This window comes from Cryptomeria japonica, chromosome 7, assembly GCF_030272615.1.
Source record: "Cryptomeria japonica chromosome 7, Sugi_1.0, whole genome shotgun sequence".
In the NCBI taxonomy this organism is placed as follows: Eukaryota; Viridiplantae; Streptophyta; class Pinopsida; order Cupressales; family Cupressaceae; genus Cryptomeria; species Cryptomeria japonica.
Genome location: NC_081411.1, coordinates 120564725 through 120584242, shown reverse-complemented (window position 1 = coordinate 120584242; position 19518 = coordinate 120564725). Strand labels below are relative to the sequence as shown.

Below are 19518 nucleotides of genomic sequence, written 5' to 3'. Positions count from 1 at the left end.
AGCGTACTCGCCTGTTCATTTAAATATTGTCTCTAAATAATAAAATAAAACTAAAACTAAATTCCAATTAAATTGCAACACGAAACCTTAACATGTCAGCATATTAACTACTCCTGTGCCAACGCACACCTTTCAATTGACTCATATTATAACATATAGACCTTGTTGTGCTAACACTCAGAGCGGTAAATTGAATTACAGTAATGGCAGAAATCGTTGTCAAAGTGAGGGGAACATCTGTGATAGTAAGACCGGCCATAAGAACCCCTGCGCAGACTATGTTCCTGTCCAATCTTGATCTTTGTTGGTTACCCATCAATAACGTTCAACGCCTTTTCTTCTACACGCACCCTCCTTTGAATGAATACTCCTCACTAATACAGGGCATGAAGAAAAGCCTCTCCTCAGTTTTAGTGCACTTTTATCCTCTGGCTGGTCGGTTGAAGAAAGGAGAATCTGGCAGAACGGAGATTGACTGTAACGACGAAGGTGTGGAATTTAGAGAGGCGTCAATTAATATACCTTTCAAAGATTTGGAGAAAGATGGATTTAAGCGTAAGCCCTTCTTCCCAAAGCTTGTCCACGAGATCAATCTCTTTGCAGAAGAAAACCACAATAGATCACTTCTGTCAATACAGGTATTTAAGCAACTTTCTATAATAATATCACTTGTGAAACCCTTATCAATTTCCTTCCTTTTTGTTTCTTAAAGAACGTTGGGTATTTCACGTTACAACATTTGAAGGAGGTGGTTTGTGCATTGGAACGACCTTTCATCACGTTCTAGCAGATGGAAATTCGTTTTGGCATTTCATGACATCGTGGGCAGAGTGTAGCAGAGGAATACCCATTTCAAAACCTCCTCAGCACGCCAGAACAGTTTTCAAACCAGATAACCAGAGTCCTTCCGTTTATTACAAAGCCCACGAGGTAATAAGCAATGGAATTTCAGGGGCCAAGGTTTTTAAGTTTGTCTCAGAAAATACTGGTGGCGGCAACGTGGAAAAGCCCGCCGAGGCTCTCCAGAAATGGATGGAGCCTAAAAGGAAAACGGAAGTCATATACTCAACGTTTTTCTTTACAGAAGACACAATACAAGACTTGAAACAGCGAAGTGGGGCTTCGACTTCTTTTGTTGCTGTGGCAGCACAATTTTGGAGATGTGTGATGAGAGCTCGAGAGGTGCCACAGGAAGAAGCGGTTTATTTCGGAGTGCTGTGTGATTGCAGGGGTCGTGTTAAGCCGCCACTGCCTCCAACTTATTTTGGAAATTGCTTATCTCCTGGTTTGGCACAGACAACGGCCAAAAAACTGATCAATTCCGACATCTCCTTTGCTGCGGGTGTTATCCAGCAAGTCATCGATTCCTGCACTTCTGAAGAGCAGATTAATTATCTGATCGATTGGATAGAATCTCCTGACAGAGATATTCTAAATTTACTTACAGAAGCCGGGTGGGTATATGGAACTAACGCTGTAAGTTCTCCAAGATTTCCGTTGTACGAGATCGACTATGGATGGGGGAAACCTTCGGATGTGCAGATTGCAACAATGAACGAAATTCGAATCATGTTTTTGTCATGCGCAAAGGATGGGGGGAAAAGCATTCTTGTGTCCACTTGCCTTCCTCAACACCAGATGGAAGTCTTGCATCATCTTCTCTCCGTTTCTGTAGAGTGACTTGCTTGGATGGACAATTTGGCAATCTGTGGGCGATCATGTGTGAAAATGTTTGGGCATTACAAAATTATGTCGGCTACGTTCTTGTACTTTGTGCTTTGATTTCTTCACTATCAGCATCCGAGAAAAAGGAATAGCTAAAACACTAGTGTAATTTGTTCAAATCCAAGAAATAAAAGATCTGAGTAGAAATTAAAGATGAATTCATCTTCTCAATGCAGGCACATGGCATATTTGTTTATTGGGTTTTAAAATAAAAGCTTTTCAGGGTAGAAATAAAATTAAGGACGTTTGTTGCTACTCTATGAATGTATAAATTTGTGGTTAGTTATGTTGAAGTCGTTTCGTCAAGCTTACTTTTTCCATCGATCATATCTGCATTCGCACTAAGTTCATATCTGTGGCTTTGTCTCTGTCGAAGTGCAATATGTGGGCGATCAACATCATATTTTGAAGAATAAGTAAAACAGAGATTGAAGAATAAGTAAAACATTGACCGTACTGGCTATATATTTCATCTATATAAGTTTGTTTGATTTTTGGGTCTTACATATGTATGAAAAATGTTCCTTTATTTCGTGCATTTAATTTGATATGTTTTTGACATTTAAATCTCTGAAAAGCAGTAAATCATTTTATTATTAATTTTTTATTTTAATTTTATTTTTATTATAAGATTCATACATTAAATTTTTTAATAAATATATATAAAAACAAAAATATATTTTTACATTGTTTTTAATATATATTATAATAAATTGGCAGCTTAATAATAAATTAGAAATAATATTATTAATTACGGAAAATTGAAAATGAATGTTTTTATAAAATAAAAATATAATGATATGATAATATAATAATAATGTAGTCTTAATAGATGGTCAAGAAGAGTTTTTTTTGTAAGTTAATGTCTGATAGGTGGCAACACTCATTATATTGATCTCCAAAAAGGTATTGCAACTATGGTAGTTACATCATCTATTATGTGTCCACTACTAAACTATTCTAATCCCTCCTATTATGTATAAATATTAGCACTATCAAGATGCACCAAAAAATTATACATTCACCCCCCAGTTGTAGACCTTTCATGTTCCCTTTCCTATTCCTTAATAGCCTCCATGATAAAAATTGGGCCCAAAAATAATACATTTTCTATATCTGTCACCCTATAGAAAATGGTCACAACTACAATAGATATAAACAAATATTATCATTTTTTTCAAAAAAGCAAACCAGATGGTAGAACCCATAACCCGGTATTAGTCTTCTTCCTCTACTCTTGTTTGCTTTGCTATGAGTTCTTTGGCCACCACCAAACACTCAATGTCACACACATTGTTGGATGGACTGTTTACAATTTCTTCAATGTCATGGTTGTCATTCTCCACCCATTCTTTCCTATGTCCCACAACCCATTCCTCACCATCCTCACTCTCATCTTCCAACAATAGCCCCTTTGCTTCCATGTATTCCATAACCCATCCTTCTTCTAGATCTAGAATGATTTTAGACAAACAAAGTAGAAATCAAATGCTCCACTCAATCACTTCTTATCGTGTCTCTAGCATCACCAGGTCTAAGGTACAACTAATGGGGAATTTCCTCACTTCCTAACCATGGCCCTTCGACATGTATTATTTCTAGACAATGGAATGAGGAGGTTGTCATCCACATTGTTGAGAACTATCTCAATTTCTTATAGAAAAGCATGCTTAAATAATATTTGACATAGTCTCCTGGTCATGACCTTGGTCTCCCCCATCTATAATAATACCGCTAAAAAAATGTTGTAGCATCTATGAACTAAGCCTATCTCAATGGAAAGCATTAATAAATTCTTCCCCCAACACAGGTTTAATTGTAGGAGTTATTATCTTGCAGATAGAAGAAAGCATGGCCCCCATTCATTCTTCTGTGATCTCCCCTAGGAGGGACATTTATTGTTTTGTTCATTTCAGAAACATTTACTTGTCCATTTCTCTCACCTCATTAGACTACTAATGAAATGCATAACACAATGAGTCATCCAGCATTACTCGCTCCTATTTCTTGTGACCCACCCTATGTCACCATGACGAACCTTTTGGCAACTCAATAATGTTGTGACATCTAGCACGTCATTCCAAATTTGTGTCTTGCCTTAAATGGTAATATTTTAGTTGTTCCGCACAAATTTTGTGCTCTTCCACATTATTGCTAAAGGTCTATGGCACCCCACCATAGGGATAAACCTACCATAAATGTGTTGCATGCCATAATTTTTATGACAAGACATCCCCTATCATTCCTCTATACATTTGCATGTCATGTGTCTTTTCATTGTACTTCCTCATTTGCACTATTTTCATGTGTCTAAATGGTGATAGAACTCTCTCCTACTAATGATTACATTAGTCATTCTTAATCCCACAATCTTTATATTATATAGGCTTTTGGGTGAGTGTAAGGGTGGCATCATTTTTCTTGTACTAGTGTCCCAATCAAGTTTACCTTCTCGATACCTCATCACCTCCATTTCACATCCTATTAGCCACTTCTTTTTCCAATCTATCAACCACATCATTGCCTTCTTGATAGACATGGCTAACATTAAATTTCATGATCTTGTCAAGCAAATAATTAATAAGATGAAGCCAGTGATTGAGTCTGCAATTCATAGTATGGTTGAGAGAAATTTCATTTACAATTATAAGGGAGTCCCTTTTGAGATGAATATTACTACCTCCTATCTCCAAACCCATCTGTAAACTAATCACTACATCCCCAAAATCCACCACATTGTTAGTGGAATCTCCTAGAGATATAGATCCTTTTTATGATTGTATTCCTATGTTCATCTAGTGCAATACACCTAGCCTCACTTGGCCCTGGGTTGCCCTTTGAGGCACTATCAAAGTTGATATTAATCTAGCCTACATTACGAGCAATCCATCTAACATCCTTCCTTTATAGCAAGGGCGATTAACCAACCCAACCCCATTAACATGGTGGGGGGATTTTGTAAAGAGTTTAATGGACATATAGAATTATAAAAATATAATAACAAGAATACATTAAAAGATAATATAATAATATTTTAATAATAATTTAATATTAATGACAATATCATAATGTAATAATTATTTAATATGAATTACAATATGATAATATAATAAATTTAAAGTGGAACAATGAAAAAAATATAAAATGATAGATATGCTAGTTATTGGTTAAAATTCAAACAATTTGATATTAAAAATAAAATAATAAAAAATATTTTATACTAAAATTATAATAATATATATGAAATTTTTCAGATATTCATTGAAACATTTCATTTTATATTTTTTAATAAAAAAGTTTATAAATATATTTTTAGTAAATATATTATATTTAATATAATGATTAATTATATATGTGTTAAAGTCTTAAAGTAAATAATATATACATTTCCAAATAAATAATAAATACTTCAAGTAGAGTTCTTTCTATTTTTAACATCCATATCAGACTTTAAAAATTCAATGTGGATGAAATTGTAGTAAAATTAATATTATTTTTATAAAAATAAATATTACTTTGAAAATAGCTTTGATTGAATTTTTGTGTCATAACCCACCTGGTTAGCTTGAAGGTAGTACATGCATATAGTTTTAGACTTTTAAAAATATCAAAAGATATATTAGTAATTTATTTGATAGGACATGTATGGAAAATGTGGAATGACAAGAAAGGGATATGAACTAGTTTCATCGGATTGCTCTACGAAATTTGGTCTTATGAAATGCCATGATTCTAGGATAATACAAAAAAATGGATTTTTAAAAAGGCTTTAGGAACTTTCAAGAAAATGAAACAAATTATGCCTAGAGGGTGTTAGTCAATTCTATGTGTTTAACACTTTTAAGCCTAGAAGTGTATTCTTAGTGTGGCAACATACATTAAGCAACATATTAAGCTTAGAAAATATCAATCAACTCTTAGTATTTAACACTTTTAATCCTAAGAGTATATGCTTAGTGTGTGTGATTTAAGTTATTCTGTATTTCTCTAAACTTTTAGCACTCTTTTGTCTGTTGTTATATATCTACATTTTTTAAATAGAGGCATGGTTTCTTTTTGTAGGGGTGCAACCATCCTGATATTAAAAAAATAATTTCTTCTTACAATTAGAAGCTTTGGTTTTTTCAATAGGTTCTATTATTTTCTATCAGTTAGTTTATCTAGTTTTCGTCTTTTATTATTATTATCTTTCAAATTTCTTTAAATAATTTTTTCAATCATAAATTGAGCTATTAGTAAATTGAACTATTTCTTATTTTGTAATTATTTTTCAATTGAGTTTCATTTAGATTAAGAATAATTGAAAAAGGGTTCCCTAATTTAAATTATGTAGGCTATCTTTTATATTTTTAGTGAACTTCATGTGAAACCTAACCTTCATTACTTATTCTTTTATTCATACTTAAAATATTTTTTTCGCTCTAAACACTAAACTCCCATTCTAATGTTTGGAAGTTAGTGAATTATACTTTGGTTTTTGAATTTTGTTTTCATTCAACAAAACTCCATTTCTGAGTAAACATAAACATATTCACAACATATATAGACTATATCACAATTTTGTTAGTGTGCATTTACTACAATATTGTCTTTGTCCTTTATTTCCATTGAAAGAAAAAACACTACATTTTTCTACTTCATTTCCTATAGTATATGAGGATGAATCATTTTTGTATTCATTGTTACAAATTATTATATTTCCTTCTTTCACTATTCCTTCCTTATGCATTATCTCTTATAGGAACCTGTATCTTAACCATCCATGTATTTTCCTTTCTCCATTGTTATCCAAACCACATTTGGAATCTACATATCTCGCAATGATGACCACTTTGATAATGTATCCCTATTAGATGAAGCTAAGGTTTTCACTCACCAAAATTGACTACCAATTACCTCTCCTCCAAAGTATCATACTTGACGATGTCACCCACTCCTTAATAAATATCATCATCGCCCATATTTAGGGGCTACAAATATAACAAGGTATAGAAAGATATATTGAATCCAAAATCATGTCCCTTTATAGTCTAGTTCTCCCACCTTAAACTCACTCTTCTAGCCAATTTATTTTCTTTTACATACTACTTAATATTATTTTACCTGAATTTGCATGCTCATCCAACCCACGTTCCTACCATTTATGTATCTCTTCATTCCTCCTTTTAACTATGATCATATCCTTTAGGAAAACACTTTACCTCCTACTGCTATGTGCAATCCTTTAAACCCTTACCCTTCACTTATCTTGCTTGATCCTCTCTTATATCTATTGTCACTCCCTCTCCTATCCTGCCATTAGCCTCATAGCCTTGAAGCACTCTTACGTCAATTTGTTTTTTGCATCCATTACTCTCAATGTCCCAGCCTATGCACCTAAATCTATCATTTATAACCTACTTCAAAAAATATCAATAATGCAATACTATCTATCTATTATCTCATCATCTCATACCCTAGGGTATGGAACCATTAACTTTCTTCACAACACAATATGTTTGGCTATAATAAATCAACCACACGTGTATCATAGTCCACCATGTTAAACATTGACATATATGTGTACGATTGGATAAAAGATCTTAAGATACATGTTCAATCCTTTATAGATCAATGTGCATTGACTATTACATTAATGATCTATTCATAGCTTAGAATCCTTTCTCTATTTATTAAGAAATAAAAATCAAATGGTTCTATTATTTATCTACCTATCTTAAGGGTTCCTTCTGTTATCTTACTAATCTTATAATAAAACACATTCAATTCAACAAAAGATTGTAGGTCAATTTCACCAATTTTATTCATTGTAATCAAGGTACAATTGAGAAGCCGGTGGATTTAACATTTTATTATCAATGCATGCTTTCCTAGATTTCCTATCTTCTTCTCAATTCTACTATCTAGAGGCTATTTATTAGGATATTTTTCCAAAGCTTCAGAATCAAAATCTGATTCATAAATATCTATCTTTAATAATACTTGTTACCATCTTCTATGATTATAGCTTGGTGATAGACCAATTTAAGGCCATCTCCACTTTGATCTCTAATGGACCTCTACTTATTTAGCCTTATTCTCTTCTGAAGAAACCAAAATATTATGAATGTCACCGATAAATTATAATTTTCTCCTTAAACCAACTCTAATTAAGCAATTAACTAAAGTATTTGAAATTGCCTTACTCCTTGTCATCTAAACTTGATATCTCCCTTTTTATACATGATAGCACTAATTTGGTGGTGTTAGAAAACTCCCTATTCCATATTTAATTATTTTCTTTCAAATAACCATATCCAACTTCATTATATTCAATTCTCAAACTCTAACCTGTTCTAATTCTACTAAAAATTCCAATTCTTTCAATCTATAGACCTATTTCACTATAAAAAATGCCTTAATGTTATCCTTTTCTTTTAATTTTTATTAATTATCTCTTTGGACTTTCTTCTCAACAAATCATGTTCCCCCTTACCTAAATATTTTTTCTTCTTCACTTTCATAAGATTCTCCTAGGATATTCTTCTATTAATCCAATCCCAAGTAATTTTTGAATCTGTTTATCTTTTTCTTAAGTTCCTACATGTCCTTTTTCTTGAATTTTTGTTTTTATTTTTAAATTATTCTTCCAGTTTATCTTTTGTTAATTAGGATCATTCTATTCTATATTTATTTTATTACATTGTTTAACATTTTTTAATTTACTTTAGTTGCTTAGTACTACTTTAGCATCATGTGTTACATCTAGACTAGACAACTATTTACTTTTTGATCTTGGTGCCAACACTTCATATAGAGCTACTAAATTTGGACAAATAGAAATATCATGTAGTTTATCACCACAAATATCATAAATGGAGTTTCCTCCTATTTATATTTTTAACTAAATAGAAAAATGTCCTTGTTTATCATAGTTATAGAATTTTTGAATTTTGATCCTTCCACTTTCTTTGATGCCTCTATTTATTATTGTGGTAGCCTCCCCTATCACATCCTCCTCAATAGTTGTCATGGTATCTCATGGAGGATACTACATCTTGAATTTATGGTACCACATAGCATGTAATGATAAATAGTCTTATGGAGTGGGTGCAAGAGGTTGTATCCAAATTAGGGGGAAGTGTGTCCATTGGGAACAATGTCACTAAGAACGAGGCCTGCTATTTACCTAATAGGACCCCATTTTGGTTCAAGGTCTCAAGGTTTAAAAATAATAGGATTCCATTTTATAAATTAGGGCCCTAATTCATGAAAGTATTATTAGAGTATGAAACATAACGGAATCCCATTATTTAAATGAGTTTCCATTTATATAAAAGGGCTTCATTATTTAAATGGGTTTTCGTTTATATAGTGGGGCCCCATTATTTAAAAATTTGAAAATAACCCCACCATGTGCCTTAAGATTCAAGTTGAGTAAAGCTTGGACTTCTTAAATCTAAACCTTGGACTTGCAAGTAAAATTTTGGACTATGTCAGCAAACAAATACCAACTTTTGACTTTTACAAAATTATCAAATGAATTTAAAACCCATTAGAGATTGCACTGTTCATAAACTTGATATTTCAAGTTTCTAATTTATTTAATAACTCTTTTTTCTTTTTGAAAAAATATATTATATGACATCAATGTACATAGAATTATTATTTTTTTAAATTAATAAAATGATATGTTTAGGTCTAATTATGGTGGTCATACACAAGGGGGTTTTAAAACAACAAATATGACCAACAAAAAATTAATTTAAAAAATATTAAAAAAATATACTCATCAATATTTAGTGTCTTACAAATATTTTCCCAAAAGGGTTCAAGAGAAAAAAAATATTTGTGTCAAAAAGTGGTGATTGCATGTTTGTATGGTATGGTCCTGAAAAAGGCATTTTTAAATATTGGTTTTTAGAAATCTCTTTTGAAAGTAAATTATATTATCTGGGTATTAAAATAAATTACATATTTTGAAATGTGACTTTTAGTGCTACATTTATTAGGCCAAACATTTTTGAAGATCCAATCTCTATGTGCTTCAAATTTTTAGGTAAAATGTGGCAAAATCTAAAAATCAGGAAAGACACTTCCACTTTTTTGCCAAAAAGTGGACTCAACTTCTTGCACACACCCTATTCTTGCTATCAATTAAAGCTCTCCCTAGACATATGCTAAATAAAAATTAAACATTTTCATAGTTTAAAGATATGATGTATCTATAACCATATCCAAAAATCCTTCTCTAGTCAATCCATGAGTTAATACCCTACTAAACCCATGAAATAATGGACTTTCTGCATATTCTTTGGAGCAGGTTATTCCGTAATTGATTTGATATTTACTAGCTCTACTACAATTCCTTTAGCTAAAATTATATGCCCCAGATATCAAACTTCTTTATGAAAGAAGGTACATTTTGACAGCTTAACATACAATTTGTTTTCTCTTAAACATTGAAGAACAAATTGAACATGTCAAAAATGTTCTTCTCCATTCTTAGTTTCTTTGTTGGTTCTCGAGTGTCCCTATTGGATTTTTTATTTGTTTTAGTGGAGTTTTTTTGGCTGTCTACGAATCCTGCATGTGCCCCAAATGTTGCTTTGTTGATATGTAATTGTATGGGCCTATCCCGCTTTTATTAATCAAAACTTGTATAAAAAATCTCTAAATACACTATTCATCAAGAAAATTAATATTGAAGGGGCATTTGTTAATCCAAAAGGTAAGACTCTGAACTCGTATTTACTTAGATCAATTTTGATAACTTGATCTTAGACCATTCATGGAGAAAACTTTTCCCCCATGTATTTAATCGAATAGATCATCAATACATGGCAATGGGCATTTATGCTTTATCATTCTTGCTTAAGCATATGATAAATCTATACACAAACACAAAGTTCCATCCTTGTTTCAATTCTTCCATGTTGGCAGATAGAGATTCTTAGGGAGATTCCTCTCTATCCTATGTTTGGAAGCCTAGACTAAATATATTAAAATAATGATTACAAATATATATGTTGGATTTATCCCCATCTACCAATGGATTTATAATTTGTGCAATCCTGATTCCAATATTCTTAATGATGACACAAAATATGTAATGTCCCCTTTTTAGCACAACATGATATGGGGTGTCGTTAGCCTATTCTGTCACGGTCCCGAAGGCTAACAAGGACATTGGTGGGATCCTGAGGTGTTTTGGCCTAGGTGTTTTTAGTTTCAGGCCAATCGGTGCTGCTCTGACAGGGTTTCTAGACACTTACTATTTATAGTAAGTTAGTCTCCAAGCAGTGACTTGAAATTTTTAGTGTTTCCCTAGTTGGCATAATTATCAGTAAAAAATATTTGAAGGCGACAATGATTTAAAGGGATTATCAACAATGTTTTAATATTTAACGATAAAGTGTAAAGTTAAATTAAATATTTAACTTTATCGTTATATTGTAAGGTTAGGAATATAAAGTAATGTTTAAAATATTAAAAGTTCCCTTTAATGTGTACATTGTGGGAAATAATATTTTATTCTAAAATGTATTATCAAACATTTAGGAAATGAAGTGTTTGCATCCAGGAAGAAGATGTAAATTAAGGTTGCGAGCTCTCTTTTGGGGTATGCTTGGATGAGATTAATGTTATGCTATTGGATTTCATAGAGATCTGATTATTGGGCTTGGAGGACGAAATCCCTCTTTGCTAGCATTCTCTTTGTTGTTGAAAGACACAGTCAAGAGGATTAATGGTGTTTTCATTTAGGAAACACATTGGGCTTCATCTGGTGCTCTCGCATGAAGTTTTTACAGGGGTTTGAAAGTGCAGATTTGAAGATAGGGATTTTGCTACAGTACCACATGAATAGTGTTTTGCTACAGTACCACGTGAATAGTTTTTTTTCTACAGTACCGCATGAATAGTGTTTTTCTACAGTGCCGCATGAATAGTGTTTTTGCTATAGTGCCACATGAATAGTGTTTTGGTACAGTGTTGCGTGAATAGTAAAATTGCTACAGTGCCATGAATAGTGCTGCTATAGTGCATGAACAATGTTGGTATGAAGTTTACTTGTTTTACCTGCTTATTAGAAGTTTGCAAGGCTACCATTACATCTGCAGACCACTACAACATTCAATTCCAGGATTTTTCTATCATATTTTCATAACTAAGCATTGTAATTGTTGAATACAAACCTGAATAATTGTCGCAGCCCATAAGGTAGTTGAATGTGCACATTTATATTGCAAATCAGTATTTAACAACAAATAAGAAGTTTCGGGTTTTGCATATATTGTCGTATGTTTGTCAAGTGTTTGATAAAATGCCATGTTGATTATTAAGCAATTTAATTGATATCACATAGTAGTTTGCAAGTCTCTTTCAAAATGAAAATAGGGGTGGTCATTACAGTGGTATCAGAGCTATAAGTCTTGCCATCCTGTGGAGGTCTTATAGAGACTTTGGAATAGCCGGATAGAGGGAAAAGTGTTTGACAAAATATCAAAACACTAAAATCAGAAATTAATGAATTAAAAAACATGCTAAGCATGTATGTTTAAGCATGCAACAGGGGCCTTATAACTTCCACCATACCAAAGAAAGACAAAACAAAAATTTGAACTCACAGAGCGAGCAGTCTAGTTCATCCATGCAGGTGGACATAGAATCCAGTCATACAGACATAGAGGAGATATTCTTTGATCAGGACAGCAGTATGGGTGATCGAGATGATAGGAATATCGGTCTAGATCAGGGAGAGGTAATGTTTAGATAGTTACTGGGTACATTACAGCAAGGGCGGCACATGCAGCAGGAGCAGAATAGGCGAATGGACATGATGTTGCAGCTTATGGCTAGACAGATGGGCGTCAATATTAATCCAGGTGATGACAACAATGGAAACAATAACAATGGGGGAAACGATAACAATAGGGGCGATGATAATAATGGAGGCCGAGGCAACAACAATGGCCCTGAGAATAACATTAATAGTAATAATGGACATGGCAACAATGGGAATGAGGCGGATAACTTTAGACACATTGCACACCCAGCTCGAACAGCGAGCTTGAGACCTCTTCTACCCACCTTCCCACCTAGGGATCCGGTTCAAACAGTGAATGAACCGTAGATTACTAAGTTATAGGGTCAGTTCAGGAGGGACTGGGAGGCCAGTGGACCCGAGTTTCAGGCAGATAATTCCCTCAGAGATTATATGGACTTGAGGATGAGACATATGCCTAGAGCAGGAGGGAGGAATCAAAATTTTGAGCTGAGAAAGAAAGTTGGAAAACTTTCCTTGCCTTATTATGATGCTTCAGGGAAGATGACTGCACGAGCTTGGGTGCAGAAGGTAGATACATACTTGCAGCTAAATCCTATGCCTGAGGAGGAGGCTATCAAGTATGCGGCTATGCATTTGGACGACGTTGCGCATGAATGGTGGCATCATGGCATGGTGACTCTGGGGCATAATCAGATTACATCCTATGAGGAATTCACAGAAAGATTGATTGAGAGATTTGACACTAGGGATCCCAAGTTACATTTCAAGGAGCTAGCACAGTTAAAACAGTCAGGTTTTGTGGATGCTTACATCACTGAGTTTCAGCGTTTGTCTGTACTTGTTACTGATATCTCTCCTAGGAGATTGGTGGTGTTATTTTGTGATGGGCTTACTGATCCAATGGGCTTGCTGATCCATTATGTGGTTGGATGAAGGGACATGATCCACTCACCTTAGCAGAAGCAACTAAAAAGGCATGAGATTTAGCCCCTTTGGTATACAAAGGAAAATACCATTCAACAGATTCTTCCTACTGCAAGGACAAAGACAAAAAACCATTTCAGAAAGAGTATAACAAACCCAAAGAAGGATCAAAAGGACTAGATAGTGAAACCTTGAATGAACTTTGAAAGAAGAAACTATGCTTCTAGTGTAGAGAGCCTTGGAACTTATCTCATAAATGCCCTCTTAAGGCTAAGGCAAATCAAATGGAGTATTTTTCAGCAAAGGAGTCAAAGTAAGAGGGGGAGGATCAACACTCCGACTCAGATGAGGGTAACAAGATAGAGGAGAGAAGCATTCCTAAGGATGATAGATCGTTGGTACGCTTGACAGAGGCCCAAAAGGCAATCACATTTAAGGTCAGGGGTACTATCCAGGGGCAGAAAGTGATATCTCTCATTGACATTGGGGCTACACATAACTTTATAAATACATAGTTGGTAGCCAAGAGAGGCTTACAGATAGAGGAGCATGATGGTTTTAGAGTCATGGTGGCTAATGGCCAAAAGCTATTATGTACTTAGAAGGTTTCCAGTCTTCACATTAGATTTGGAGATGGTTATGAGTTGGAGGATGATTTCTATGTTGTGGAATGGGAGATTACGACATCATCCTTGGTATGACATGGATGGCATCGCTGGTTGAGTTCACTCTCAACCTAGCGAAGTTGGAAATGAGGTTTTAGCATGAGGGTAGGACTGTTGTACTCAGGGGACTTTGAGATGGGAGTTGCAGGGTAGTCTCTTTGAGGAGAATGGAGAGACTTTTTCAGCATAATGACATAGAATGGGCAACAAAGTGCTTAGTTATGTCATCTTCACCGGAGCCTTGGGTGAAGAGTCATCCACTAGATATACAAGAGATTCTTGACAGACATGCCAAGGTATTCAGTGATATTCCTCATGGGGTTCCTCCTGACAGGGGTGCAGAGCATGTTATTGAGCTCAAGGAGGGAGCCAAACTAGTGATGATCACTCCTTATTGTCATCCTAAGAAACACAAGGATGAGATAGAGAAGGCAATTAAGGAGTTGTTGGATATGGGGCACATTAGGCCTAGCAAAAGCCCATTTGCTTCAGTAGTAGTACTGGTGAAGAAGAAGGATGGGATGATGCGCATGTGCATCGATTACAAGGCACTGAATAAAAAAACAATTAAAAACAAGTATCCCATTCCTAGGATTGATGAGCTGATTGATGAGTTGCATGGGGCATGCTTCTTCACCAAAATTGATTTGCCATCCGAATACCATCAGATCAGGATGAGAGCAAAGGACATTGAGAAAATAGCCTTCCGATGTCACTATGGCCACTTTGAGTTTGTGGTTATGCCATTTGGACTAACCAATGCACCCGCTACATTTCAAAGTTGTATGAACCAGGTATTCAGGGAGCAGTTGAGGAGATTTGTCTTGATCTTCTTTGATGACATCTTGGTCTTCAGTAAGACCTGGGAGGAACATTCATAGCATTTGGAGGAGGTATTATCTATCCTAGAGAGAGAGTCCTTGTATGCCAAGGAGTCTAAGTGTGAGTTTGGTATGACAGAATTACTATACCTTGGACATATTATTAGTGCGGATGGAGTTTGAGTAGACCCTAAAAAGATTAGAGATATAGTTGATTGGCCTACTCCTATGAACCTCACACAGCTTAAAGGATTCTTTGGTCTTTGCGGATTTTACAGAAGGTTTGTTAAGGGTTTTTCATAGACGGTAGCGCCTTTGATAGATCTCACCAAGAAGGGGGCCTTCGTGTGGACAGGGGTAGCATAGAGGTGTTTTGAGCATTTCAAGCAAGTAATGTCTTCATGTCCAGTTCTAGCTCTACCAGATTTCACGAAGCCTTTTGAGCTTCATTGTGATGCATCGGGTGATGGGATTGGAGTAGTATTGATGAAGGAGAAGCATCCCATTGCATTCAAGAGTAGGAAGCTCCAAGGAGTTGAGAGGAGTTATTCTGTCTATGACCGGGAGATGTTGGCCATAATGCATGCATTGGCCAAATTCCGATCATACTTAGTAGGTGGATGGTTTGTGATCAAAACTGATCACAATAGCATAAAATATTTCATGAGCCAGTGTGATCTTAATGACAGGTAGCGAAAATGGACCACTAAATTGTAGGCTTATGATTTTGACATAGAGTTTGTCAAAGGGAAGAAGAATGTGGTGGCCGATGCTTTATCCAGGAGACCGCATGTTTGCGCTCTAGTTGAGATTTCAGGGGATTGGAGAGATTGGATTATAACAGAGTATGTAGGGGATACTTGGGCTTCTAGGATAGTTGCAGGTACCATACAAGATGATAGGTATATGGTGTTGGATGGGTTGATCAGATTTTAGGATAGGATTTATTTGATTCCTACATCACTGTTCAATAGGGAAATTTTAAGGGCATTCCATGATGCGCCTATAGCTGGACATCCTAGGATCTTCAAAACTTACAGGCAGATCCGTGAAAGGTTTACTTGGAGGGGACTTAAGGATGATGTGCAGAGATATGTGAAGGAGTGTGCAGTATGTCAGTAGAATAAGGGAGAGCACACTTTCCCTACAGGGTTGCATCAGCCTTTGCCTATTCCAGATAGGAAGTGGGAAAGCATATCCATGGACTTCATCACCGGACTACCTAGAGTGCAAGGGCGAGATTGTATATATGTTGTGGTAGACTGCTTGACAAAGTTTGCCCATTTCCTCGCTATACCATCTACTTACACAGCAGCACAGGTGGCAGACCTCTTTTACAAGGAGATATTAAGATTGCATGGGTTGCCCAGGTTTATAGTGAGTGATCAAGATAGCAGATTTTTTAGTGCTTTTTGGCAGGAGCTCTTTCAGTTGTGTGGTACGGAGCTCACACCCAACACTTGTTATCATCCACAGACAGATGGTTAGACAGAGATTGTGAATAAGTGGGTTGAGGGTTATCTACGAAATTATGTGACTGCACAACAGAGGGCCTGGGTGAGATGGTTACACATGGGGGAATATTGTTACAACACGACATATCATATGTCTATTAGGATGACACCCTTCATGGCACTTTATGGCTATGAGGCGTGGAGCTTTGTTGACATAGTCTTGGGGGATAGCAAAGTACCCAAAGCCTGAGATTCATTGCAGGATAGTCAGGACATCCTAAGGGCGCTCAAGGAGAATATACAACAGGCACAGAATCAACAAAAGTTGTATGCTGATCAACACAGGGTGGAGTGCAGTTTTGAGGTTGGTGACATGGTGTATTTGAGGTTACAGCCATATAGACAGTCATCGCTCAAGAAGAGCAGAGCAGAGAAGTTGAGACCCAAGTTTTATGGCCCCTATAGAGTCATTTGCAGGGTAGGTGAGGTTGCCTGCGAGATAGAGCTTCCAGAGGGTAGCCATGTGCATAATGTGTTCCATGTGTCAAGGCTTAAGAAAGCCATTGGTCAGGGTGTGGTGCCTTCAGCAGATTTACCTTCATTAGACGAGGAAGGGAGACTAGTGCTGATCCCTGCGGCTATTCTGGATGTCAGGGAAAGGACACTAAGGAACAGAATCATTAAGGAATACTTGGTGAAATGGAGAGACTTGCCAGATGAGGATGCTACATGGGAGAATGAGCAGGTATTGCAACATTTAGGACCGAATTTGCTTGAAGACAAGCAATTTCAAGGGGGGCAGACTGTAATGTGCCCTTTTTAGCGTAACATGATATGGGGTGTCGTTAGCCTATTCTGTCATGGTCCCGAAGGCTAACAAGGACATTGGTGGGATCCTGAGGTGTTTTGGCCTAGGTGTTTTCAGTTTCAGGCCAATCGGTGCTACTCTGATAGGGTTTCTAGACACTTACTATTTATAGTAAGTTAGTCTCCAAGCAGTGACTTGAAATTTTTAGTGTTTCCCTAGTTGGCATAATTATTAGTAAAAAATATTTGAAGGCGACAATGATTTAAAGGGATTATCAACAATGTTTTAATATGTAATGATAAAGTGTAAAGTTAAATTAAATATTTAACTTTATCATTATATTATAAGGTTGGGAATATAAAGTAATGTTTAAAATATTAAAAGTTCCCTTTAATGTGTACATTGTGGGAAATAATATTTTATTCTAAAATGTATTATCCCACATTTAGGAAATGAAGTGTTTACATCTAGGAAGAAGATATAAATTGAGGTTGCGAGCTCTCTTTTGGGGTATGCTTGGATGAGATTACTGTTATGCTGTTGGATTTCGTAGAGATCTGATTATTGGGCTTGGAGGACGGAATCCCTCTTTGCTAGCGTTCTCTTTGCTGTTGAAAGACACAGTCAAAAGGATTAATGGTGTTTTCATTCAGGAAACACATTGGGCTTCATCTGGTGCTCTCGCATGAAGTTTTTACAGGGATTTGAAAGTGCAGATTTGAAGATAGTGATTTTGCTATAGTACCGCGTGAATAGTGTTTTGCTACAGTACCACGTGAATAGTGTTTTTGCTACAGTACCATGTGAATATTGTTATGCTATAGTGCCGCATGAATAGTGTTTTGCTACAGTGCCATGTGAATAGTGTTTTGCTAGAGTTCCTTGTGAATAGTAAAAATGCTACCATACCATGAATAGTGCTGCTATAGTGCATGAACAATGTTGGTATGAAGTTTACTTGTTTTTCTTGCTGATTAGAATTTTGGAAGGCTACCATTACATCTGTGGACCACTACAACATTCAATTCCAAGTTTTTTCTATCATATTTTCATAACTAAGCATTGTAATTGTTGAATACAAACCTGAATAATTGTCGCAGCCCATAAGGCAGTTGAATGCGCACATTTATATTGCAAATTAGTATTTAACAACAAATAAGAAGTTTCGGGTTTTACATATATTGTCGTATGTTTGTCAAGTGTTTGATAAAATGCCATGTTGATTATTAAGCAATTTAATTGATATCACATAGTAGTTTGCAAGTCTCTTTCAAAATGAAAATAGGGGTGGTCATTATAGTGGTATCAGAGCTATAAGTCCTGCCATCCTGTGGAGGTCTTACAGAGACTTTCGAACAGCCCAATAGAGGGAAAAGTGTTTGACAAAATATCAAAACACTAAAATCAGAAATTAATGAATTAAAAAACATGCTAAGCATGTATGTTTAAGCATGCAACAGGGGCCTTATAACTTCTGCCATACCAAAGCAAGACAAAACAGAGGTTTGAACTCATAGAGCGAGCAGTCTAGTTCATCCGTGTAGGTGGACATAGAATCTAGTCATACAGACATAGAGGAGATATTCTTTGATCAGGACAGCAGTATGGGTGACTGAGATGATAGGAATACCGGTCCAGATTAGGGAGAGGTAATGTTTACACAGTTACTGGGTACATTAGAGCAAGGGCAGCACATGCAGCAGGAGCAGAATAGGCGAATGGACATGATGTTGTAGCTTATGGCTAGACAGATGGGCGTTAATATTAATCCAGGTGATGCCAACAATGGAAACAATAACAATGGGGGAAACGATAACAATAGGGGCGATGATAATAATGGAGGCCGAGGCAACAACAATGGCCCTGAGAATAACATTAATGGTAATAATGGACATGGCAACAATGGGAATGAGGCGGATAACTTTAGACACGTTGCACGCCCAGCTCAAACAGCGAGCTCGAGACCTCTTCTACCCACCTTCCCACCTAGGGATCTGGTTCAACCAATGAACGAACCGCAGATTACTGAGTTACAGGGTTAGTTCAGGAGGGATTGGGAGGCCAGTGGACCCGAGTACCACGTGAATAGTGTTTTGCTATAGTACCGCATGAATAGTGTTTTTGCTACAGTACCATGTGAATAGTGTTTTGCTACAGTGCCGTGTGAATAGTGTTTTTGCTACAGTGCCACGTGAATAGTGTCTTTGCTATAGTGCCACGTGAATAGTGTTTTGCTACAGTGTCGCGTGAATAGTAAAAATGCTACAGTGCCATGAATAGTGCTACTATGGTGCATGAACAATGTTGGTATGAAGTTTACTTGTTTTTCCTACTGATTAGAAGTTTGGAAGGC

At 35.8% G+C, this 19518-nt stretch overlaps 1 protein-coding gene across 1 annotated transcript; it reads left to right on the top strand.

Moving 5' to 3' along the window:
- The first annotated feature begins 203 nt into the window (after nt 1-203).
- Nucleotides 204-1680, top strand: LOC131045431 (hydroxycinnamoyltransferase-like). The gene is made up of 2 exons (XM_059208302.1): nt 204-555; nt 713-1680. Exons 1-2 carry the CDS (start codon nt 204-206, stop codon nt 1678-1680), a joined length of 1320 nt encoding a protein of 439 aa, XP_059064285.1.
- The last annotated feature ends 17838 nt before the right edge of the window (nt 1681-19518 follow it).